General features: G+C 42.6%; 1 protein-coding gene across 15 annotated transcripts in view; it reads right to left on the bottom strand.

The window, feature by feature from the left end:
- ncor1 (nuclear receptor corepressor 1) overlaps positions 1 to 27,272 on the bottom strand; it is an 81,693-nt gene that overhangs the window by 37,247 nt on the left and 17,174 nt on the right. For 6 of the 15 annotated variants that reach the window (XM_053677078.1, XM_017459628.3, XM_053677076.1 and 3 more), the window contains exons 5-17: positions 27,077 to 27,174; positions 26,748 to 26,949; positions 25,472 to 25,654; positions 23,919 to 24,032; positions 20,510 to 20,566; positions 20,324 to 20,376; positions 17,865 to 17,931; positions 16,493 to 16,665; positions 15,143 to 15,233; positions 13,958 to 14,136; positions 12,702 to 12,756; positions 11,609 to 11,710; positions 43 to 173 (exon numbers count right to left, since the gene is read on the bottom strand). In XM_053677078.1, coding sequence (XP_053533053.1) covers positions 43 to 173; positions 11,609 to 11,710; positions 12,702 to 12,756; positions 13,958 to 14,136; positions 15,143 to 15,233; positions 16,493 to 16,665; positions 17,865 to 17,931; positions 20,324 to 20,376; positions 20,510 to 20,566; positions 23,919 to 24,032; positions 25,472 to 25,654; positions 26,748 to 26,949; positions 27,077 to 27,174 — 1,505 coding nt within the window. Of the gene's footprint in view, positions 1 to 42; positions 174 to 9,490; positions 9,694 to 11,608; positions 11,711 to 12,701; positions 12,757 to 13,957; positions 14,137 to 14,235; positions 15,090 to 15,142; positions 15,234 to 16,492; positions 16,666 to 17,864; positions 17,932 to 20,146; positions 20,290 to 20,323; positions 20,377 to 20,509; positions 20,567 to 23,918; positions 24,033 to 25,471; positions 25,655 to 26,747; positions 26,950 to 27,037; positions 27,175 to 27,272 lie in introns of those variants that run through there. The other 9 variants (XM_017459609.3, XM_053677070.1, XM_053677069.1 and 6 more) reach the window with 6 other exon arrangements.

Raw genomic sequence — 27,272 nt, 5'->3', positions numbered from 1 at the left:
GGGGGGGTGGAAAAAACGCAAGCAAAGCAAAACTGCACTCACTTCGAGTCCTCTTTTTCATCTTTCTCCTCCTCGTCCTTCTTATCGTCTTCCTCTTTCTTGTCCGATTTCTCCAACTTGTCCTCCTCGTTCTTCTCGTCAGACTTTTCTTCTTGTGAGGTCCGCGTTATCTGCTGTAAAAAAAGAGACACAAAGCAGAGCATGTTCAGACTGTATTTCTGCTCGGAAAGAAAACTGTTCATATTAATACAGCTGCAATCAGAATGATTCAACCCCCCCACAATTGCAAATCAGGTTTATTGTGAACATTTCTGAAAGACCTACAGCTGTTTCAATGAACAAATCAAACAAAAAGCAATTGGAATAGTTCAACATTACAAATGCTTCAAGTGGTTTCCCCAAATTCAACTGAAAATGTAACTTATGATTTCTCCGGTCTCAAAATTACTCAACCCCTTCATGGCAAGCATCTTTACTACTTAGTAGAGCACCCTTTTACTGTTATGACCTTCTGCAAACGAGAAGCAGGGGCCAGACACCAGCTTTTGTCAGCGTTCCTGAGGAATCTTAGCATATTCCTCATGAGCAAATGCCTCCAGTTCAGTGATATTCTTGGGTTTGCGTGCTGCTACCGCCGCCTTCAAATCCCACCAGAGATTTTCTATGGGGTTCAAGTCAGGTGACTGTGATGGCCCTGTAGAGTCTTCCAGGACTTCTTCTGCAACCAAGCCTTGGTGGAATTTGAGGTATGCTTGAGATCATTGTCCTGTTAGAAGGACCGATGACGCCCAAACATCAACTTCCTCACAGATGGCGTGACGTTTTCTCCTAGGATTTCCTGATACTTCAATGAATCCATGTTGTCTTCCACACGCTGCAGGTTTCCAGTGCCAGAGGATGCAAAGCAGCCCCAGAGCATCACAGAGCCACCACCATGCTTGACTGTGGATAGTGTTCTTTCTTCATTCTTCTTCCTCCAGACATACTGCTGATCCATCGTGCCGAAAAGTTCCAGCTTTGTTTCATCGCTCCACAGAACAGAATCCCAAAACTTCTGTGGCTAATTTATGATTTTGAGGCGACTTTTCTTGTGCTTTTGGGTCAGTAGTGGTGCACGTCTTGGCGTTCTGGCATGGAAACCTTCTGCGTTTAGCACATGCCTTACTGTGCTCACTGAAACCTCAGTGCCTGTTGCCATCAAGTCTTGCTGCAGGTCTTTTGCAATCACATGAAGGTTTTTCACAACCTGCCTTCTCAGAAATCTGGTTGCAGCCGTTGATAGCTTCCTTTTACTGCCCCGTCCAGGTATTTCATATACTTTCTACCCCTAGCCAGTTCAGGTGTTTCATGTGTTCCAGCTCAAGCACACCTGGTGCAACTAACAAAGCCCTTGATTAGTTGCATCAGCTGTGCTTGAGACAACACATGTTTTGCATATTTGTGCTGTTGTGAGGGATTCTATTCAGGGGGTTGAATAATTTTCAGACTGGACCAAAGCACAAAGCATTCGTTGTGTTGAACCATTTCAATTGCTTTTGTTTGATTTGTTCATTACAAACCGCTGAAAGTCTGTAAATTTTGACAACAAACCTGATTTGAAATGGGGGTTGAATCATTCGCCGTTATAATTGATCAGTCATGTGACGTTATAAATTCAAAAGGAAAGTGTAGCGATTTTAATCGGATCGATCTGTATATTAGGAGGTATGTGATTCTAATCTATGGTCAGCTTTGCATATCTAAAACATGACTAACCCATTAAGGAACAATAAATAAATAAATAAATAAATAAATAGGCAGTCATAAGTCAAATAGAAGACAAAACCTCAAATCACAGCTCACTCCTGTTATGGGAAAACCACTTTTGGTCGACTCCCTCCTCTTCACTGCTAGTTAGATCTATCCAAACCCATTTTCTTTTCAAAAACCGAGAAGAAATATGACAAGCTTCTTCCTGAAAAAGAGCGAGGGACTTTTCCTGATCTGGATGAGGCCTGGTTCTGCGCGTCAAAGATAGTTGTGGGAAAACACACCTGCATGTCATCTGCCTCATCATCCATAACACAGCGATGCTCAGATGTAGATCATCACTGGGGTTCAAAAGCTGTGCCCAGAGAATGACTGTGATAAAGGATGTGTGTAAATAAAAATGGATTGCACTTTAAAACTATAATTAAAGGAAACACCAAACACACACTCAAATAATGTGGGCTTATGGCTTATTAGAAAAGAAAGCACTTGGAGAAATGCTGAGTGGCAATCAAACTAAATTGAGAGAGAAAGAGAGTACACAAGAAAGACATTATATATATATATATATATATATAAAAAAGAGATGACTGAGTTTAAGAAGGATGGCCAGTTGGTGCACTCTCCAAAGATAAGATTAGTACTATGAGGCACTTTGATGATGTTCACATGGATGGGGTTGTCTAAAAGGCCAGGCTCCAAAATCACAATAGGCTCATTGTTGACGGAACTCAGTTCAAAGACGGGAAGATAGCAAAGGAGGGCAGATCAGAGGAACGCAAGGCGCTTGGCGACCCGGTGACTGGGTTAAAGCTACACACGCTCAGACGATGCCATATCGGAAAAACAAAAACCGTAGCATCCTTAAAATGTTGCTCCTCCCTTCCTGGGATGCACAAAGTATAGCAATGAAAAGTGTCTGGGAATGATGTAAAGGAACCCATCAAAAGAAATGCAGTGGTGGGCGAGGGGACGAGGGCACTATTACCATCAGAGCAATGTGGACGGTCTTTGGGTGGGCAACTTTTTTTTTTTCAAACTCATTTTTACCACGGGTGCCAATAATTCTGAAGTAGACAGTACAAACAATGCTTTAAGAAATGCTAATCAGTTACAACATAACTCCAATTACAATAATCCACCAATCTGTCTGTCTTTCCCAATACGTACAAGCACTTTATTGGGTTAAATCTGTTAGGAGAACAAAGCTGCCTCAGCCAAGACAAATAAGCCATGCAGACACCAGATGGGGCCAAGGAATGTCAAAGGCTCGACAGTGGAGGGAGAGAGTAAGAGTACGTGGAGAAAGTGGGAAAGAGAATGAGACTGAAATTAAAGAGAGACAGAGACAAAGAATAGCACTAAACCTACTCCAAAATCATATTAAAATGCCTTGTGAGCCTTGAATCAGAGTGGAAAAACGGGCAATTAAATGGATGCGCGTTCATTAAAAAGTACGCAGCAAAATACGTGGTCTCGAGTGGTGTTCTCACAGCGCTCGGAGCAGAGAGGGAGCTCACGTCATCTACACGCACGCCAATCGTGTTCCCAAGCTCTCTACTGCCACTTAGGCTCTATTAATAAACCAAAGTGCTCACAGTAATAAAGAGCCTTTTTTTCCATCATACTGAGGGAATCAAGTACTCCAGGTCAGTCAACAACTGGCTCGGATTTGGCCTTTTTTTTTTTTTAAAGGGAAAAGTAATGTTCTTCAACTTCGATATACTCCCAAAAATATAGTATTTATGGAAGAAAGAGCTCACATCAGGACTTCATCCAAAGACAAACCAATTCACTGTATTTTAGGCAAAATAAACAACCATCAAAATGATTTACTCTAATATATAAAATAATGCAATAGAAAATATTTTCCTCAAACTTTTTCCTTTAGACACATGTCCAAGTTTGATGACATCAATAAGAGGACATCCAGGGGGGAAAAAAATAATTCAACATTTCTGAGTGAAAGATGGCCTGACTGTCCTTCTGGTCAGGCTATGCAGAGTGACACTATCCAATCACATGAGAATAGAGAATACAGAAGTTTGTGCTCCCCTCCGCGTGTGTTTAACCGCTCTGCTGATGCTGCACAAGTAGCAGTTTGAAAAGATGACCTGAAATGTTAGTCCTTTCTCTCCTGACTGGGTGCTCTATATGGTATCAATCTAAGCCTCGCCTGAATCGAGATAAAGCGTTAGCTACTTTTTCCAGAGGTGGTAGTGTGGGCTTGATTAAGTTTAAAAGTTTATTTGATCTTGTGAAATCTCGAAACAAGCAGTATTTTATGACTAATTGTCCATTTTACTATGCAGTCGATGTGCAAATTTATACCACAGAGCCTGGCTTTAATCCGACTGTTCAGGAGGCGTGCGTTATATTCGGTTCGGAAAGTAGATCCGGCTGCAATATGAATGATTTATATGGAGGCGATCATTCGAATAAGTTATTGTTTTTGTGCAGTAACGGCTCATACTGTAGCAGACTTGTACGGCTCCACGTAATCAAAGACTAATAATAATGATAATAATAATAATAATAATAATAATCGTGTTTTGTTTTTGTTTTTTTTAAAGATTGTTCTTTAACAAAGTGAACTGTATAATCGTTGATGTGGAGACTTTTTCTTGTTAAGAGACATTTATTTATTCAACATTTATCGAAGGCGTCTTGGTTGTAAGGACGGTGCTTCATGAAGTTTCCAAGCACAGGAGGATCTTCAGGACAGAGGAGTTTCAGGGTTCTCGGTATAATAACAAGCTGGATACGATAACATGCTGGATGCTTCCCCTGTAATTTCAGTCCAGTATTATTGCTGCTGGTGTTTGCATAACTCCTGAGGAGTCCTTCGGGCACCTACGGAGGTCAGTATAAAGTATGTCCACCATCATTTACAGTTGCTCTAACATTGGTGAGTGGGTCAGTTATAAGGCTTTCTGAAACCGGAGCCATCCCGCGCCCGCTCTAGCAACATCCCGTTTTGGACACACGGATCATTCGGATCCAGTGCCATTCTGATCAGACATCCAAGCCAGCAGAATGGGTGTCAAGTTTCCTGCTGGGCTTCCTCTTCACGCCAAGGAAGTGAGGCTCGAACACCCCTGCAAATGGCACCTTGAGCCTCTTTAAATCCAGAAGCAGAGACGAGCGCACCAGCCCTCGAACATCTCTGCTATCGTTGTTCAGCATGTTCAGAATGTACAATATCCGACACGTGTGCTGGTCAGATCTATATTATATTCAGTACCCGGAGTCTACCCTTCCACTGGGGGTGAAAAACAACATCTTTGGTCCAATGTGTGTTCAAACCGTTTTTCTCAATAAGCTCAGGTTTATTTGTTTTTTATTATTATTAATTTCCTTTAGTGCATTATGTTGAACATGGACTTTGGAAAATAGATGGTGTACTTTAGACAGTGCAATTTGTGTAATTGGTTCTAGCTTCATTATAAAGGGTCAATCAGATCCAGCCTGGGTGCAAACTCCGAGAGTAGACGCTGTTCACTTCCTCCTTCCATTCACCAGCAATGTATAATGTACATTTAGCTCTCTCAGTAGACCAGTTCTGACTGTTCCGACGTCAACGATCAGGTGTTAAATGGATTCAGGATGGAAGATTGGTTTAAAGGAGTTTACTCCTGGTGTGTTGATCAGCAGGGGTTGGGGAAGTGTGAGAGAGGCTGTAAAATTCTCCTTTCCTTTAGCCCACGAGTGGAGGCTTTGAATCGTTCCCTTTTCTGCGGATTCACCAGGCACTTATTCGAGTTTGGAAATGACAGACTTGAAAGCCAACAGCCTCCAAAGACTGACTTCGGGTTGGAATGTGGATCAACGGTAGAGAAAGAAGTTTCTGTCCAACAATAATCAGTGTGTTCCTCGACTGCAGGACAGTTTGGAGAGACCAACCCAATTACATTCATTTGTGAATCAACACGAGGGCTTACTGATATCTAAACTCGGGCTTACTTATATTTCATTTATTTATATTACGCGAGAAGCATTTCATTTGGTATTTTGTGATCACAACAACAAAAAAGTCAAATTAGTAAAAATCGGCAGTGTGAGCAACTTCGAGATCTCTGATCCAGCAAACGTCAGCCACACACACAATCAGAAAGCATACATAAACACAATATAATATATAAGCATACATAATAATAATAATAATAATAATAATAATAATAAGCAACAACCGCCATGCGCACACTGGAGAATACACACACACACACTACCTTCAAGATCATCAGTCAGTGTGTGTGCGTGTGTAAAGCAGTTGGAGCCACAGCAGTAGTGAATCGCACACACACACCATGATAACGGCAGCCGCTCAGACTCTACTCCAGACTGTAGCCCTTTCACACTCCACACTGCCACAGCATACCTTCCACTCACTCCCGTATCACAACACAGCTCTCTCTCTCTCTCGCGCACACACACACACACACACACAGTTGACAGGGTTGGGCCAGGTGCTGAGAGTCTGAGGCGTTTGATTGGCACTCACAGCCGTATGGCAAACTTTTCTAGTTCCTGTCCTGGTCATGGGAAAGCAGGTCATACCACTGTGAGAAGGGGGGATGGGGGGTTGACGGTGACTAGTCCTCTCGTCTCTCACAAAACACACAGACCTCTCCGTCTGAAGCTCAGCATGTCAAAGAGTGCATTACACACAAACTACCAGCAGAGCTGCTTCTGTCCTGCTCCCTCTTTGTTTTTTTTGTTCCTTCCTTCCACCATTGCATATTGTATTCTCCCCACCCTCCTTTCTGCATGTCGAAGGGGAGAGGGGGGGGGAAAGTTCCAGACACAAATCTGTTTGGAACACAGCGATGTCAGCTGGAGCCCTGAATTGACACTGCTGTTGTTTCTGCAGCCGTCTACTCACTCAGACTTTAAATAAATAAATAAATTTCTGCTCTGCCTTGTCACAAACAACAAAAATGGAGCCTCTTGCAACACGGTGCTCTGTCTCTCCCCAAAATAGCAAAGGAATCACTCCAGGCGTCCTCCACGGTGCTGGAAGGTCAGTGTACGAGTCGGTCTGGACTCAGCAAAATATCTTTTTAATTATTGATACTGGACTCCTGACAGAGCTCCACATCTACCAGGTGCTCACGTAGTCTCGGTGATCAGTGGCGCAGCAAGACCCCCTGTCTGTCTGTCACACACAGACACACGCATCAGGATTCTATAACTTCAGAGCATTCAGGACAAAGATGAGGCTTTTTTTGATTTAAGGAAACAGGACATGTGATCAATCCTCATGGAATCAATTATGCTCATACTCAAAGCTACACAAAATGCAAAGAACCCAGTAAAATTTTGCAATTTTGTTTGAACAATTTAAAAATTACTGCAAAATATCACCATCGACCATACCAACTTTCAGTATTAGCATGCCAAAGTGCTAGACTAACCCCCCGAATGATGCAACAGAAAAGGGTTTGCCCTATCGTCCGGAGATCATGAGTTCGAATCCCGACGATGCCACAGCTCTCCAGCAATCAGTCACGGGTGTACTCTCTCTCTCTCTCTCTCTCCTATTGATCACAGCAACGCTAGCCAATCACGGGCGTCCTTGTAAGCTCGTGTGTGCGGAAGCGGACGGATAGCATTGAAATGTGGTGTGGTGGCTTGGTTTCATGTTTCTCAAAAGCAAGCACGTGTTAGCCTTCACCTTCCTGGTATAATAGGGGAGAGCTGAATGGTGGCCAAATTAGGAAGAAAATGGAGGGATGGAGGGAGAAATGAAAAGGAAACCAGAATAGTAAAAAAGGAAGTAAAGGAAGGATATACTGTACAGAACAGAGATCAGGGGAAGAAAGGAGTGTGCTGCAGTAGCTTGTTGGAATAGGAGAGACGAGGACAGTCGGGTAACAGTGTACTTGTGAGCACGTGAGGGAATCACATGGGTGTCTGCCTTCCTTCATACCTGAATGTAACCGTCAACATGAATGTGCCCACTAGGGGGCAGAAAACGAACGGGAAAATGAATTCAGGATGAATAGAGAGGACGGAGATACAATAACCCTGAGAAGCACAACTTAGTATAAATCACAAATACTATACTATTGAGTTCTTTTTTTTTTAGATTTCATCCACAAATAAAGACAAGCCAAAGACAGATTATAGATTATATTATATACTAGGATAGTTTATACTACAGTGCTGTTGAATTCTTGAATCAGAAGGTGTGGATTCGTTTTCCATAAACAGCAGTTTCCAGACCGCTTTATAATAATGGGCCCATTCTAATAGATTATCGTTTCTATGGCAACAGCTCATTCACAGGGACTTGTATAACAAACACGCCACATAATCTGAGACTAATAACAGGGGGGAGCCTGGAGCCTATCCCAGAGAACTTGAGGCACACAAAGTGGAAGACCCATCGCAGGGCACAATCACACACACATTCACACGCACACACATTCATCAGCCTACAACGCATGTCTTTGGACTGGGGGAGGAAACCCGAGTACCCGGAGGAAACCCCGGAAGCACAGGGAGAAAAACTCCATGCACAGAGGGCAGAGGTGGGACTTGAAGCCCCAACCCTGGAGGCGCGATGCAAACGTGCTAACCAATAAGCCACTGTGCCCCACAAGAAAACCTCATCTCATAACAGTAAAAATGTAATCTTATTTCCTTTAAGAAAGAGAAGCTAGTAAGAGAACACTGATTCTAACAAATGTGAGAACAAGAACTTGTCTCGTAGTCACTGCCTAACATGAAACGCAACGATAAATGGTTAAAAATTACAAAGTGTTAAAATATCGCAATCGTTGGCAAACCGCTGTAGTACAAGAGGAATAAAAAACTTCAGGGTGTGCTCTTACAGGAATATAATCCATTTCGGCGTGGTATCACACCACCCTGTATAACCGCACACTCTGTTGTGTTTCATTCCTTACTTACAATAAACCTCAACTAAAATGCACTTACATTTATACTACTAAATAAAACGTAAAAAATCTTGCAGTTTTGCAGTCAGATTCAACAATTACATAACCAACATCACTCTGAACCCCTTCAGAAAACCTACGAAACAAAGCTCCTGCCCTGTTGTCACAACATTTCCACAACCAGACACACCCCCCTGGCCTCGTCCAATCAGCGTTAGCCTGAAGTACGGCACACTGTTTGGATTTCAGTGCGTCTCTTCGTGCCACGCTTACCCATAAACCCCCTCTCTGTCTCAACAAAAGTATGCTTCAACACACGTCTGAGCAATACAAACTCCAGCAATACGAACAGTAACACACACAAGTATGAATAAACACTGCAGCAGCAATAAAGTTGTTCTCTCATTCTTACACCAGTCCTTTCATTACATCTCTTACTGCCTCATTCATCAAAATTGTTTTTACTGCACTAAACGTTTCATATAAACTGAACTGATACGCATGTATTCCTTCAGATGTAGAAGTCACTGAAACGAAAATGACTAAACGCTGTCATATTGAGTGAGACTTTAAACGCTAAACACAATAAGACTCAAAAGATTAAAAATAAATAAGTAGAATGTGAAAAACCCAGATGTTGCGTTAGCAAGGAAAAAAAAGAAAAAGAAAAAAAGTACGAGAAATTAATTAAAAACACGAACAATTGTCACATCTAAAATCCTTTCTTTCACAACCCATTTCACTCCAAATGTTTGAAACATCCGAAAGCAATAAGCTAAAAAACAAAAACACACAACATCTGTATCCTGAACTGTATCCTATGGCGTCAGATCTCCTACCTGCTCCACTGCCTGTGTGTGTGTGTGTGAGCACAGCAGCTCCATCCAGAGTACATCAGCACACTTAAACTACCAAACATGGCTACCATCGCAGAAACAGAAACAGATTTTAGCTGTACTGAGGAGGGATCAAAATATGTCTCTCTCTCTCTCTTTTTTTCCTCCTCTGTAGTCCCTGGAAATCAGCATGAAGCCTCTGTAGCAGGCAGATGAAAGATTCCTTGTACGCTGTGCAGCAATACATAAATCACAAAGACAGAGAGAGAGAGAGAGAGAGAGAGAGAGAGAGAGAGAGAGAGAGAGAGAGAGCGCGAGCAAGCGAGCGAGAAAGAGAGAAGGACGAGATGAAGAGGGTGTGGTCTTTGGGAACACAGTGCCTGCTTCTCATTTAACCAAAACACTCACACAAATAACACAGACATGGACAAGGTTTCTCGACAGTTATTATTCTGGTATGGCATTTTTCTTTCCTCGCTCTGCTCCTTCACTAACCTCGAACTACTCTTTCACTAAGAACCGTGACACTGACAGAGGTGACACGTACTGTAGCGGTCATACAGGTATTAGTGTGCAAAAATAAAGGCACACTAGCTATAGTACGTGCTGAACACTAGAGGGCTTTTTCGAGACTTCTGCCAGAGTACACATTACTCCTGTGACATGAGCACAAATGGCATACTGCACTCACACTGCCAGACATTACAACTACAATACGCCTGAGGATGTGTTATGAAATTCTGATTCAAAAAAGCTACATTTACAGTACTTTTCGACAACCTCTTAGAAGTCAGACTGTTCAGCGAAACCCATAAAAATGCCGTTTGTTAGAGACAAAAATCATCTCCATGCCTCAGGCAGAACCAGAAGTCCAGGAACTGGAGCTGGGCCTGATCCAACTGATCTCAAACACGAAACAACACACTTACTGTACGCAGCCTGGAACACACTCGACTGTCTATACCTCCTGGACTTTTGGCTCGACTCTGCCCTGCCCAGTTCTTCAAGCTCCTCCCACTTCAGCTCAACAACACCCAGGAAGGAGGAGCTCCCAAAACACATCACACAGCATGCCCTTTGTATCCCCGAAGTACTACTTTATATATAAACTATATATATAAAATATATATGTGAAAGATGAGAGCAAAATAATACAATATGAAGTGTCTATACACAGTCCTTATTCAGTTTGGTTATGCTTGGTTGCTAAATATTATAACGCAGTGCTGTTGAGTTCGCAAATCTGATTGGTCAGAATCAGAGTGTTGGTTCGTTTTCTATAAGAGCAGCTCGGAGGGCAGTTCCAGCTGTGAGGTTTACGCTAAAGCGCTCATTCCAAGAAGTCTTCTACCGTTTCTACAGTAACAGCATACACAGAGACTTGTGCAGTCGATGTGAAGTTTTCTATAAGGGGATGTTTGTTTGGCATTTTTGGACGGAGTCTCCAGTGTTGACGCTTTGTAACTGTGAAACAGAGGCAAAGCTGGAACGATTCCGGGTTTCTCGCTAACATGGCAAGCTGTATTTTTTTTTTTTTTAATGAAGTTCGAGACGGAGAAATAAAGTGAAGCTGGTGAAGGGAATGATTAGGTATAGCGGATATAAGGTAAGTGATAAGAGGAACTTTTTCCATGGCTGCTCCACATCATTACATATATCTACAGTATAAACGGATTAAAAAGTACGGTGTGAGACGTATAATAAACTTCAGAATGTTTCAAGCCCTTGACTACAAAAATTACTTAAAATGGCCATAACCAATATTAAGCAAAAGAGCGAGACACAGAGAGAGAGAGAGAGAGAGAGAGACAGGGGCAGAGAGAGAGACAGAAAGACAGAGAGACAGACAGAGAGAAAGGGAGAGAAAGAGAGAGAGAAAGAGAGAAAGTGAGAGAGAGAGTCAGACAGAGAGGGGGAGAGACAGAGAGAGTGGGAGAGAGACGGTGAGAGTGGGAGAGAGACAGACAGAGAGAGAGGGAGAGAGACAGAAAAAGACAGAGAGCGCAAGAGAGAGAGACAGAGAGAGAGGGAGAGAGACAGACAGAGTGAGACAGAGCGAAAGAGAGCGCATAACACCACAATACACGTTCACACTGGTGAAACACACTCGCCCTGACTTACCTGGTTCCTCCGTCGTCGGCTGCCATAGTTGCGTCGAACCAGTGTCTTATAGTTCTGGCTCTTCTTGGTCAAGTAGTAATACAGTACACAATCTGAGACACACTGAAAAGGAAGGAGGAAGTGTGAGCATGTAGCTAACAGAGCAAGCACACACACACACACACACTGAAAGAGCTGCTCAATTACTGATACTCAACTGATAAATAAATCACAAAGGCGTCGCTAATTAAACTCCGTTAAAGTGTGTTGGTTAATTAGACTGCACTCAGGTTCACATGTTCACTCCTAAAGATGATGTCGAACTGCATCTCTCACACCTAACACATTTCTAGCTAACTGTAGATAAACTGGGGATCAACAGTGTTACAGCAATCCCAAACCCAATCGCTGATTAGCACACACCGTTGTGAAAGTGCTTTAAAGAAATAGTCCAGTGTTCTCAGGCTAATCTCGACCTTTACCATCGGCAGCACACGTGTGATTACCACAGACCAAAACGGACACGTTTCCCTGCACTGAGAAAATAACACAAAATGTTCGTGTGGGGTTTTTTTTTAAAACTCCAAATTCACACTTAACGCGAAAAACATTTACGCGAATCTATCCATATAACGTGGGACTACTTTTCAGAGGTAGTCACGTTACAAATTCTACTGAGTCTGTGGTGTGAGCACACGGACACCACAAAACCTTCAGGATATACGCGGACAGATCCCGAACATTAGACGACTCCAGAAGAACGAGCTGTCGTACATCCAGTTGTAATGCAATGCTCGTAGTTTTTAGGTCTCTTCTTCGGAAGGTTAATTCTTGTCTACGGTAGCACAGACACGCTTCGAGATAAACGTTAGCTCGGAAATAAACTGCAGTGTTTTTCTACGATCGAGAAAATCGATTTTCCACACTTAAGATCTGAGCATTAACCTTACCCATTACAGGAGAAGCCTTGATCTGAGGTCGGAGTGAAGTGGGAGCACTGTGAGGTTTCAGAGCTGCCGGTGGGTCATGGCTGCATTAGCTCTGTGTGTGTGTGCGCGTGTGTGAGAGTGAGAGAGAGACAGGAAACCTGCCTGCACAGACAGGAAGTACTCACCTTTCGTTCAAGATAAGAGGCAATAAGGCCAAAGTTCTTTGGGTGCTGCACAAACCTGCAAAGCAAACATAAGCAAGAGTGAATTTTTTTGAACTACTAAACAGGACAAGCTGATTCATTACAACATACACAATGGGGAAGAACATCTAAAAGTAGCAAAACAATTAGCGGGTGTGCGTGTGTGGCGTATCCCTCAGTCATTATTCCGCCCAGGGTTTTGTCTGGCCCATAAAAATGCTCTCCAACCCATAGAACTCTTCGTGAGGCCATATCCAGTCTGGAGTGTGAGCTCTTCCGCCAGAAACAGGGATTTGTGGAGACAGCTATTAGCTTGAGATTTCATACAGTGCGGTCAGGACGCGTGACTGCAGTATAATATATGGAAGGGAAGGGTGAGATGAGGACGTGGGGTTTAAATCTGTGACTGTAGCAGTATGTGTAGAATGACAAGGGCTATATGAACTGTACAAGTTAAACATACACGAATAGATTAAAGAAAGCTGGGGGAAAAAGAAATATCGCGTCAAGATCAGACCGGCAGGAAAAAGATTAGCCTGTGAGATTAGGGGAAGGGGGCGGGGCTTCCATGGGGTGTCGGTTATAAACATCTGTCACTCATTCGAGATTCATATGCTGGCTCATCAAAAGTTTGCGGACACTCGACTGAAATGTTTCTCATGATCTTAAAGATCTTTTGATCTGAAGGTGTGTGATTAAATGTTTGAAATCGGTGTTGTAGACAAAAATATAAGCATGCCAACGTATTCATTTCTTTCATTAGAAAATGAAAGTTTTAGTGACAAAAAAACGTATTTTTTAACAGATGACATGGCGCGAAATATTCCCAAAAGCAGCCGGTACGAGTCCAGCATAGGTGTGAACTCCTTTAATGCTTTTTAAACAGTATCTCAGGGAAATTCCTCAAGAAATTAGTTGGAAAAAAAAAACAAAACAAAACAAAAAAAAAGGCAAGAATAAATTTCTGGAAATTCTAGACAAAAAGAGTGTCTACTCTTTTCATTCAATTATTTAGATTTTTTTTTTTAACCACAAAATAATTCCCATAGTTCTGATTGCGTTACTCCAGAGTTTTGATGACTTTAGTCATATTCTAAAATGTGGAGAGAAAAAAAATAAAATAAAGAATGAGTGTGTGTGAACTTTTGACCGGTACTGTGTAGTTCAGCTGATGTGTAAAACAATGAAGGATAACGACTGTAACGAATCCAAAGCCACGATGCCTTGCTCATACTCACTTCTCCCGAAAAATCTCCTTCTCGTGCTCGGTCCAGACGTTCATGAACTGCCGAGACTTGTAGACCTTCATGGGGTCGTCCATAAGTCCGTTCATGTTGATGAACTTCACGCGCCTCTGCTCCGAGTCATACATCATGGGAGGGATGACGGATAGCTGCCTCATCTGCTTCTCGTTGTTCTGATGGGTGGACAGAGTGATCATTTCTCCGTGTACTCGTCGACGTACCGATAGAAATGTAAAAAAAATCTATTTCTACGATTAGTCTATTTCTCTTACGTTATGCATATAGAGTGATAGTGACTCGCTCAGCTGCTAGAAAATGTTACACCAGCTGTCACATACAGATGGAGTCGTTGCTACATTAAAAAAAAACTTGATTTGATCACTGCGAATAAGTGTACTGTTAAATGTTAAGTACTTTATTGTTTCCGTTACAGTGCTTCAAGTATTTTTTTGCTGACTGTGAAGCTTTCTGGGTAGACGCTGCTCCTGCAGCCTGTGACGGACTCCCACGAGTCTCCGAGGCCACATCTAAGAAAATCTAAAAATGGATTAACACAGTATTCAACCTAATCTCTATCTTCCAACACAGACAAGAAAACCTCGGCACAACAGCTGCTCTTATAATAGAAATCTAAGGGCAGTTGCACTGATGAAAACACATCTTCAGTCAAAGGCATTTGGAAATCAGTACAATGGGATGGGAATTTTTATTATAGACATTTTTTTTTTTTTTAAGAGGACAGGACTTATGACTTCGTGTTATCAATCTAGACACAAACGCAGAAGTGTTCTCGTTACATTACTGCTCCAGTGTTGCCAAGGCGCACTCTCGTGTCGGTCTCGTTAAGACTTTTATTGTTAGAGTATCCGTGTGTGAGTGAAGGTTCTAGCTGTAAAATTGTGCCGTATAGACGACTGCCTTTAGACGTCCATTATAAAGGCAGTTTCAAATAAACAGGTTTAATGGGTTTTATTTATTTATTTTTTTGGGTTAGTGCAGGAAACTGGGAAATTCTTGGTTGATGAGAATAAGAGTTTCAATAAGAGGTTAAGTAAAAACATCACAGTATTCCTTTAAGAAAGTGACAGAGACTCCCCTAAGCGCAAACGTCAATGGGAAGTCGTCGAAGATCTAAAAACAGGGCCTAGCGAGAGGATTCGCGGCGTGTCCCTGACCTACCTCTTGTTCAGAGAGGCCGTCTATGATTTCCGAGATCTCGTGCTCGCTCCTAGCTATGGTGGCAGACAGCCCCGTGCCTCTCTGTCCCACCCTGAAAGACAAAGCAGATGGAGGATGAGAGAGAGAGAGAGAGAGAGAGAGAGAGAGAGAGAGAGAGAGAGAGAGAGAGAGAAAGAGAGAACGATCCCACAAGCACGCCACTAACGGTGGAAAAAAGGATATTTCTCTATTGTACTCTTTCCTGTAGGGCACAGAGAAGTGGGTCTCCTAGGAGAGGTTTTTAACCGAGACCTCTTGAGAACAAACATCTTCCTGTGGATGATGGTCAAGTCCCTATAGTCATCATTAATTCCTTCCCCTGCCAGTGACTACCGTCACATCCGAAACAAAGCCAACCCATGGCTTCGGCTCCAGCAGAAGTCTTTGATGTGCTCTGCCTCAGTGAGCCGCAACATCTGACTTTTTTTTTTCCAGAACTGTTCTAATGGTGTGAGGTTCTCAGAAATCTTTGACCTCTGGCACTGAGAAAATTCTCTTCTCTAAACAATGGGTGCACAGGTAACAGAGCACCTGCAGGACAGAGGTCAGAGTCTGAATGGGCGGAAATAAAGCCTGCGGAGAGCCAGGAAGAGCTACTAAACTGATGCCAGAGGTCAAGTGTAAACAAGCTGCAACGTCAATGAACGGGCAGGTAAACCAAATGAACTGGAAGGTCTTGAAGCGAAGCGGTGACCGAATGCTTTATAAGGGCTGATACGAAACGCGTTAGTGGGTATGTTTCCGCCGAAATATTCAGAAAAGCAAGACTGAAAGGGTACTCAACTCCACCCCCCCCCCCCCCCCCATTTGGAATGAGATCTTGTGTATAGTTAAGGTTACTTATGCACTAATATAAAACGAGAATAAAAAGCTAGTAGATGAAAGCATTACTAATTCCTACACTGTGAGTCAAAAGAAGAATCTGAATCCAAACATAATCCTGACTTCTGGGGGGGCGGGGGAGGGGGGAGCCGGTGTAGTGCGAAGTTCTCCATTGTGCCCAGTTCAGAGAAGTCTGTCTACCTCTGTACCAAGAACCACAACATGCATGACCTCTGACCTTGCCACTAAAAAGGCAAGCTGACCGCCTCTTTCATTTATTTGCTTTCAGAATTCAGCTCTGCACCCTTTCGGTTTACGCGTTGTGAGTTACATCGCTGTGACGGGGTGCCTTTGCGTATGCGTAACCTCCTAGGAGGCCCCATGTCCACAAAACAAGTTTCCAGGCCAGCCTATTTTCACATTTCCTGGAAGGGAAGCGTTCTGGGGAATGCTGGGAATTCAGGACGAGGGTAATGGCACTGGCCTGACCTTTGGAAGCGCTCCTGCTGTTCGCGCTGCTTGCGGATCTCGGGGAATTGGCGCTCGTAGTACTCGCGCGTGCGACTCTCCTTGGCCTTGCGCCGTGGGTTGTTCTCCATCCGCTCCACCTTCTTCTCCCACGCCTCCATCAGCTGGTCGTAGCGCTGGCAGATTTTCTGTTCCTGACACACAGAGAGACACATATTTAGGAAGGGGGGGTTTACTTTGGGGGGGGGGGGGGGGGGGGGGGTGTAAATCAATTTCTAGCTAAGCGTAAACTACAGATACGTTCGCATTTCAGTGCTGAAGCGACCCGCGTCTGGCTTTTTCTTTAAAATGCTACTGGTCTGAACCAGATTCATATCACATCCTATGTCGGAAACTATCTTACACCTGGCTATTTGAGTGTAATGAGAAGGTTCAAGTATCCGCAGTGCACGCACACTACAGCCTCTTCTCCGGCATTCGCGTGTCTCTCGGTAGAGCTGTGCCAGGAACAGCTACAAAAACAGCTAAATTTATGCATTTGGCCTTTTCTCGCCTCCTCCGCCTAATCACGTTCAGATGACGAGCTGTCAGCCGACCTCCAGAGCAAATAATCCTTTAGATGAAGTCTTCATTTTAATAGCTACTGCAACGATAGATGCACGTCTCGTGAAGCTTTTCCTCGCTTTCAAAAAATATTCTCACGTGAGGTTATTTTAGGGCGGGCCTCCGTTCACGACCGATACAAATTCAAACAGGAATGTGAACCATCACGGTAGGGAAAAGAACGAATAAAACGAAGCCAAACAATGTGAAAGATGGCTTGTAATGAGATGTGCCTTTAAATAGACCACGAGCAATATGCTTGGTGAAGTGCCAGCTCGACAATAGACTATTTTGTTCAGGATCCAAAAATGTCTCGGCATTATGGAGCAACTTGCACTATACCTTTCTTGGTCTCTCTCTCTCTCTCACACACACACACACACACACACACACACACACACACACACACACCCAAATGACTTCCACATGTGGTCTGAGAGGTATATTTAGATCAGAGGAACACAGCACTTGTTCTTGGAGCTTGACCATTCTGCACCGTGTGTGTGTGTGTGTGTGTGTGTGTGTGTGTGTGTGTGTGTGTGTGTGTGTGTGTGTGTGTGTGAGAGAGAGGGGTTTTAAACCATACCGGATTACATTACGCTAGAATTAAGATGGACGTCTGCACATGCCGTTTAGAAGTGGGGCAGAACACACAGCGCACATGCTTTTTAAAGTGAGCTGATTGCTGTACAAAGGTAACAGACATGGCGTCATTAATATCGAGAAGCGTCTGTGACTTTCTCAAAGTGCAAACAAGTGTGTGCACACGCGCACACACACACACACTCACCCTCTGTTTGCGTGCGTGGTTCCTCCTCTTGAAAAACAGAATCAGCTTCTTCCTCATCACTTGATTTCTATGGAGAAAAGAAGAACAAGAAAAGAAGAAAAAAAAAAAACACACACATGCTCACATGGACTCATTCACACAACCCCTGACACACTTAAACAGTGATCTTACAGCAAACTCTGGCCCACTCTGTTACCATAGCAAAAAAAAAATAAAATAAAAAAAAAATCAACAGATAAGACATCATGCTTGTGCTAACTTTAATACAACTCTGTAAATCAAACTCGCAAGGGCTTGTTAATGTAATGCACGACATAGTCGACTTCAATGGAGCAATCACATCACTTCCTGTTTAGTTAGACGGTCTTTCTCTCTTATGTGTAGGGCACACAAAGCTGGATAACATTTTATTGGTTATAAATTTTTTTTAAAAATCTGTCCCAGTAAGGCTTCCTTTCTACTTATACTGCTAATATTTTACTGGATGCTACTAAAATATTTGCTTAACAATGTCGTTTCACAGCAATGGCTAAATGCCAATGAACAGACATACACACACGTACAAGAATGCCTGCACTGATACAGTGACTGAGATAAAAGACTAAATACACCTGTGCAATGCTTCTTTTAAACAAAAAAAAAAATAAATTAAAAAAAAAAAATAAATAAAAATAAAAAAAACACTACTTCATATGCTGATGAACACTAATCGCCCGTAAATTAGAGGGTCTGTTTTGTGAACTGACTAGAGGTCAACTAACTGATTGGTTTTTGCCAATTAATCAGCACCAATAACCGATCTTACAATCGCAATCTCTGCCAAATTTTGTTGTGTTATTTGAAGTTTTTTCTTCTCCAAATTCATTCTGGATGTCTCTATTTTTATTTGGAGCTTCTTTTTGGTTCAATTTGGATGTATATCTTTTAATGTTTATTAATAGATAATACATATGAATATTTCACTTAAAAAACAAAGTACATTACATTTTCATAGCAAAGTCAGTACTGTACAAGTTCGTAACAAAGTTCAGCAACATTTCACTTTTAGGGTTATGTTTTCATTCAGAATCACTTTCAAAAAACTATTTGGTAACGGGCCAACTCGCGTATCAGTAAAATCAGAAAACTTGAAAACGACATGACAACGAGAGCTGGCACGATGGCACTTTTACGTTTCCGATACTAAAACCTTATGCATCAGCTGATAACGATGCCCATGTGATATTTCTTTCTATTTTGACTGAAGCCCAGGAAAAAACAGAATAAAATAAAAACACACATCTGAAAACATGATTTGCACAAAACTGCAGCGTTCACATAAAAATCACGTCGATATCAAATATAAAAATATATCATTAAATATAAAATCTTTTTTTTTTTTAAATCAATCCTAACAAAACGTACAATCAAGTTTATTTACATGTAAACATACATAGCTAAAAATAAATAATTAAATAAATCCGATTTCGAATCTTTTCCATTTGTTACAGGATTGGCTTCAATTCACTCTTTTTCCTCTCTCCGATATCCAGTTCACCAGGGTATCAGATCACTGGCATCTCCAACAATGACTAAAAAGTGAAACTCTTCCAGTAATGCAGCTCAGCCACTGCAGCTCTTCAGCTACCACAGACTCTTCCACCTTTTATAAGGCACCTTTTTGCTGTTGTTTTTTGACAGAACAAGTCTTAAATGTATGGATTTGTTTAGGTTTGCTTTCTTTTTGGGTCATTAATATGAAATTCTGATTTTAGTGCTAGTCAGAAACAGTTAACAGACTGCAAGGTCAAATGGTTCAGTCGTGGCTCTACTTATTATTACACTGACACTTTTTTGGCAAACCTAAATATTGTGAAAACGCAGCCAAGTGTCCGAACATGATATTTTGGCCAAAATGCCCAGCTCTCAGACTGACACGCTCATTCGCAAAACTGATAAGATTCCAGACAACTCGACCTTCACCTTAGTGCATGTGTACGCACACAAAACAAACAAGGACACACCGTGCTCCAATCCTACCTTCATAAAACCTTACTCAGCATATTCGCAGTCATACAGTAAAACATTTATAGAGTCGCGTTTCTGCAACACTAAATATTTGCAACATTAATTATTTCAATACATTTTTCACTGTAAACCTGCTGCTGATTTATTCCTTTAAGTTTCGATTTTGACAAAAGCAATCGCTTACGACTTCGAAAGAACAGCAAAGAGATTTAGTGTTTTCTCAAAAAAAAAACAACAAAAAAAAAAACTGCATAAAAAAAAACAAAAACATTTAAATCAAATCTAGCTTGAACGTGTTCTGGCCATAAAGACTCTACGCCCTGAGCTTTTAACCCCAGCCGACTTCCACTCCCGTCATCACGTCTCGCTGCTTATCGGCTAACAGTGTTTGATAAACTCACGCTCCTGCCCACTCTCACAAATATTTAGTCAGGAAAGGAATAAATACTCACGTCTTAATGTTGTCGTGGTACACTTTAGTGTCTGACGGCTGGTTATACAGGGGCTGGTGACACAAAAACACGTGGGGAAAACAATGGTTAATCATTAGCAATTAAAGGGAATGCTGTTTGGGTTCAGGAGCACTGAACACCGAGAACAGTTTGAGTAAACTGTCACATCAGACATGTCGCACTCACCAGCTCTACTTTAGGGCCGAGTCCTTCGAAGATCTTGTGGGCCTCCTCTGCTTTTTTCTAAGAAGAGAACATAAACAGTTAGGGGTGTATCCAAAACATTCAGTTGGATTATAGATTCAAACCCATTCAAACTACTGTGGCATAAAGTCAATCCTCAGGTTAACCATGTTATCTGTAATGTACAGCTAGAGCTCATATCAGTGCAGTGCATCTGCCATCTCTAGCGTCATAAACAGCCTAGTAGCTCGCAGATTACCACCACGTCTTCACTGCTATACACCTCTCTCTCTATCTATTCACCTCTAAATTAATCCACCCACCCTATATCCAACTCCCTGTCCATCCACCCACCCTATATCCAACTCCCTGTCCATCCACCCACCCAATATCCAACTCCCTGTGCATCCACCCACCCTATATCCAACTCCCTGTCCATCCACCCACCCTATATCCAACTCCCTGTCCATCCACCCACCCTATATCCAACTCCCTGTCCATCCACCCACCCTATATCCAACTCCCTGTGCATCCAACCACCCTATATCCAACTACCTGTCCATCCATCCACCCCTTTATCCAACTACCTATCCATCCATCTCTACACACACACGACACCTATCCATCCATCCATATAGATACACACACACACACACACACACACACACCACCTATCCATCCATCCCTATAGACCCACACACACACCACCTATCCATCCATCCCTATACACACACACACACACACACACACACACACACACACACACACACAACACCTATCCATCCATCCCTATACACACACACACACACACACACACACACAACACCTATCCATCCAACCCTATACACACACACACACACACACACCACCTATCCATCCAACCCTACACACACACACACACACACACACACCACCTATCCATCCATCTCTATACACACACACACACACACACACACACACACCACCTATCCATCCATCTCTATACACACACACACACACACACACACACACACACACACACACACACACACACCACCTATCCATCCATCTCTATACACACACACACACACACACCACCTATCCATCCATCTCTATACACACACACACACACACACACACACACACACACACACACACACACACACACACCACCTATCCATCCATCCATAAGATAAAATAAACCTTTACTGATCTTAGTTTGGTCATGTTGTGCATCATTTATCAGTATGAATAACTCACAGCACAAGTCTTCTGTCCACAGGACATTTTTATGAGGTCGCCGTTCAATGTTTTACCTCCCACACCTATCATATATCTACTCTACGCACAAATACGTCTCGTTTTAGAAGAACGATGTACTACGATTTCCGGACGTTTTTAGGCCGCATGTTTTAATTATATGAACAGCACGGCGTTTGTATTTTCTGGAATATTTTCCCTAAGAACGGGGAGCGCTACAAAATTCATTCCTGCTGTCTGTCTTTTTTAACTGGTCACTAGACCAGAGCCCAGCTTTCTTAAACAACAGCGCATGACACGAACACGCTCACACAAACTCTCAAAAGTCATTTGCAGCTGAGCGAATGTGAAAGGGAAAATTTAAAGTAAAAACCACAAGTTTGTATTTGCATACACTGCAGAAAAGGATGCCCTGTGTGCCAGGGAAGTAATGAACAGTAACGTGTGTGTGAGAGTGAGTGAGAGAGAGAGAGAGAGAGAGAGAGAGAGAGAGAGAGAAAGAGTGCATGAGAGAGAAAGAATATTTCTGCATGAACAGTCTAGCATGACCTGCAGTGTGACGGATGCATCACCCAGCAGGCAGCAACAGCTGTTTAAACATGAAGAGACAGAGAAATGAAGAAAGCGAGACGCTCTGAAATAAAAAGTGTCTTTCAGCAACCTGGCAGGACGTAACCAGTTACTGCAGTCTATACAGCGAGGTTTTATGCATCTCTGACAATGGCATCGATTTAGTTCAACCAGGAAACTACAGCCAGAGAGCGGGGCTTATTTAAAGTGTGGATTTCCTGCTCTGAAAGCCAAGGCCAGATGAACTACAGTAACCCTGCAGCACAAGGACACACACTTGGTTAATGCTGCCTACAGAACAGGCTTTCGAAGCCTGGGAATGCGTTTCGGAAAGGGTGTGGAAAAAGGCACGGGGAAGTGGTGATTGGCTCACTGTAATGAGGCCATGAGATGTTCAAATACAGCCTTTTTCGCAACGTGTTTACGTTAAGATTTCCTGTGAACGATTCTGGCTCGTGACGGTCACAAAAGGTTTACGATTTACAATTTCACAACAGTTCAAAACTGTAACACAACTCTGACGTTTCTCAACATTGCCAGACTCTATGGCTGGTCTGTTACCACCTTTACATCATTTAATCATGAAAAATCATCAAAGTGCTAGCTAGTCTACCCTCAGCTACTATATTTCCCAGTTGCTAAGCAACAGTGTAAAAATAAAAACCCTGTGAACAAGTAGGCCTATCAATTTTTAGTTGATTTGTTCCATTTTCATATTAATCAGCATGAAATGAAAAAATAAACCTGAACACACACACACTCTCTCTCTCCCCAATAACTGCATATCAATGGCTCAAGCCTCCGTCACTAGCTCTAAAATTCCACACACAAAGGCATTTTAAGGACAAAAACCTGACAAATGTCTTGAGGTGTGGTAACTGTTGTATAAGCCGCTTCTCGTTGCGGATGCATTACCACCTCGGGTGTATGTTATGTTCTAATAATTTGACCGCCCCACAGTCGTTTTGGAAGTAAAATGCGCATGGCCACACGGGCATTCATAAGCAATTTAAATCCAGGGGGAAGAGAAAGAAAGCTAAAGTGCCACAGATCGCAGTACAAAGGATAAACCAGGCTACAGCCCAGACACCACACACCTTCCTTCATCCACGTCGTACCTCCTGAAGCATGAGCGTGTGGTTTTTTCCCCCCTCCCTTCATGCTCTTGTTAGGAGTAATCCCTAGTAGTGTGGCCCCTAGGAAAGGAAATTTACTGTCTGTGTGGAGTTCAGCCAACTCTGCTGTGCCCTCAGCCTTTATCACTCCTTGTCTGCTTATACAGGTCCCCCATAATGCTTTGGAAAAAAGATTAAAGGACTACAGAACTGTGTGTCCTTCACTGCCAATCATATTGCACAGATAGAACACTACACACACAGAACTCCATGAGACACAAGTCTGGACTGCGGTTTCTGTCCATCCGATTTAACAGTCGCCTCACTTGCTGAGCACTCTATAGAATAAAGAAGAGGTTTTCACATGCCTGTGGTGGAACTGTCTGTTAGTGATGCACGAAAAGACAAGAGTGAAACTAGGACATAGTTCAGGAAGTCCATCACGAAAGCTGTGAATGACGTGAGCATGTCTGTGTTGTGTCTCGTACCCGGTTCTCATCGTAGATGATCTGGACAATGCTGCGGTGTTTGTGCTCCACGGGGGGAGGAGACACTGGCTTTTCCGGCTCCACCGGCTTTGCTGCTTCCTCCTCCAGTTGTTGCTGGAAGATGCAAAACTTTTTTCATCTCACACACTGAGGCAGGGGCAGTTTACATACTACATTCCTTCATTAATGCAAGAGTCAGCAACTTGTGTGAGTTTCCTAAGCTCAGATTTAGCTATGGCTTGTATTTCATGCACTTTAGACTGAAAGAAAGCTTTGTGGAATCACAGATCAGATCAGATGCGTGAACATTTTCATACATATGAAAAATACCATGGACTGGATATGACTAGTGATGGGCAACGTATTGGGATATACAAGACACTGCTAGAGTTTTTCGAATCTTCTATCCATCATGATGGAGCACGCCTAGTAAGACAACGGATGTATTCGCCTTGAAGATGCTGCACATTCTACCATGAGATTATGCAGAGCAGCTTTAAAGTCCCCGTGAAGTCCCTTAAAACACGCAGCGTTATTCGATGTGTTGATGTATTTTCCACTGAAACAGGAACTCAGGGCGTACTGACATACTGAGTGCCCCTCCCCCTTTTAAAATAGCCAATAGTGTTTAGCTTACCTCACGGCCCCGGCTAAGCTGTAACTTCGACTTTGATTTATATATTGCTCGGGGGGGGCAGGACAGGGGAAACTTCAGATTCTAGAGAGCATTTGAATGGACAGATAATTGTTGATCCATATCGGTGGTAGAGAGTAACTGTAAATATTGAATGCATACATCTAAATGCAGGTTTAGATGATCAGCTTTTTTGCACTGCCACCAGTCTGATATTCAGTGCTGACTGTCTCTATTATTATTCTTTTGGTGACTTTGTTCTCTGATTTGCAAGATTCCTCAAATGCCCTCTGTGTAATGTGTTTGTGATATACAGTTATGAATTTTTCATAACAGTTATGAAATATTATCAGGTTGTATTATTAGTTATCCTTACATGTATATGACAAATGCAAGTGTGTGTTAGAGAATGGGAAAAAAAGAAAGAAAGCAAGATAAACTGGGCACGTTTCTGCAGGACAAAGCAGGAGGGAAAAAAAAGAAAAAAGTATGGGGGGGGGGGGGGGGGGGGTTTGTAGGAAAAATCTCCAGACTGGCAGCTGAGCCAAATAAGGGTGGAATTCCAAAGAGAGATTACAGATGGATGAAGGAGAGAGTTTTTTTCCACCATGGCCAACACAAGAAGGTGAGTGGATTTAGCTAATGAGCTACCAGTCTCACAGGTGCACCTCGTCTTGTGTTTCTAATACTATGATGTGTTGATGAACAGTAAAACGGATTAATTGCTGTGTTAATTGCTAATTTTAATGAAGTATATAAAGTAATAAAAGTGTGTGTGCGCGCGAGATCGATCAGTTGTCGATGTGGCAGTCTCTGTAATAACTGCTGCACCAGGTGTGTACATTTCCCATAAGCTTTGCCAAACAAACGAAATCCCTCAGAAAGTTGGGAAACAAACCAAGGCCTTGGATCTGCTCACCTGCTTCTTCTTGAGTTTAAATATCTGTTGCTCAACCTTGGCAATCTCACGGTCCACACGGTCCATGCTCTGGATTAGCTCCTCTTTGGAGAGCTTAGAAGGAGATGCGTCCTGCTCCTCCCCCATGGCCTGAATCCCTCCTCCTGGGGATGAGGCCTCTAGCTTCACACTGAACTGATTCTCCTGAGAAAGACACAGAGATTTCAAATGAGGACAGTCTCTCAGACACGGATTAAGCCTAATGTAAACATGTTACGCAATAGCAAAAAATGTTTTAAAAAAATTTTAAATTCTTAACAAAACAGGATGCACACAAACACTAACGTTCCCACAGCACTCGTACTGAACCTCTACTTTCATTTCATTTTGACAGTTTTAGCTTTTAGCAACAGATGCTGAGATAAACAGTTATATTACCCAGTAATGAGTTTTATAAACCCTGTTTATACTTGTACTTTACATTCTGTAGTGCAGATAACGTTATACCCTAGCAAAAATGCGTCCAGATAAAGGGTCCACACTCTAAACAGCAGATGCAGTGAGAATGTAAACACAGTTTGTCGTGATGCATCATTGGCCAAAAGCGAAACACAGGACACACAGAGCTAAAATGCTACAAAAGAAAACTGGGTCTGATTTGAGCTGTTTTTCGAATCATAGCACAGATCATATAGATTTAATTGAAAAACAAGGAAGCACAGAAACATCACTGATCCTTAGTTATTCAATTATTTACATAGATATTAATACATGTTTATTAACAACATTTCTAATAAAAACAGCACTTATTTTAATAGTCCCCACATTTCCCACAAAATGAAAGAAATGTAGTGACTGCAAAAGATCAGTGTCAAATCACAAATCCTAAGGAAGGTGATGCGAAAATGGCGCATTTACAGGACTTCCTCCTGATATGGCAACGTTGAACAAGTTTCTATTTCATTTTAACCATAATTCACATTGTTGTGATTTGCATTTAAGCTCGGAAAAATATAAACTAACTACGCTAGCAAAACTTTAAAACAGTTTTACTCTTTCAGTCATTTCAGGCCAAAGTTTTGCTGCCTCAGGGCACGGTAAAACCTGGAGCTAATAGAAGCACGCATATACCGTATGTGTGTGTGTGTGTGTGTGTGAGTGTGTGCATTCATGTGTCAATACGGTTTGAATTAAGAGTACTGTAAGTGATTATAACCAGCCACATGTGAAGCAGCTGCACACGATCATCTGGATTACGTTCTGATACGAATATTAATAGTATCGCGGTGTGTGGCACCTTCTTGATCTCTCCTGGGGTTCTCAGGCCGTCCTGCATGGGGTTTAGTAGCGGCAGGACGACGCTGGCGGGTGGTGCGCGGGCCAGGTGGGCTTCATTGGCGCCCTCAATGCGAGGACGCTTGGCATCCATGGCCTCGTGCTCCAGCTGGGCAGTGACGGTGTGGAACTGCTGCTCATAGCCGTGCCGGCGCTCCGGAGGCCTGCGCGGCACAAATACAAAATCTTTAGTCCTTAAAGTTAAAGTTAAAACTTTGGTTTTGGTAGCGTGAAAGGGATTATTATTCCTACATTGGATCATGCAATGTAGAGTGCATGCGTGTGTGAGACCTCTCGGTTCCAGGGTGGAATTCGGACAGTAATGAGGGCCTGCGACGCTGCTGCTGGTCCTGCAGGTGAGCATTACGGTACTCTGAAACTGTGAACTCCTGCACACAAAGAAGAAAGACATGATCAGAAAGAAAGCAGATATACCAAAAACAAACAAACAAACAAAAAAACATCAGTGCCCTCCTGAATGAGGGCC

Source organism: Ictalurus punctatus, chromosome 28 (assembly GCF_001660625.3).
Source record: "Ictalurus punctatus breed USDA103 chromosome 28, Coco_2.0, whole genome shotgun sequence".
In the NCBI taxonomy this organism is placed as follows: domain Eukaryota; kingdom Metazoa; phylum Chordata; class Actinopteri; order Siluriformes; family Ictaluridae; genus Ictalurus; species Ictalurus punctatus.
Note: the sequence above shows the minus strand (reverse complement) of the source record. Positions and strands in the feature narration are given on the sequence as shown.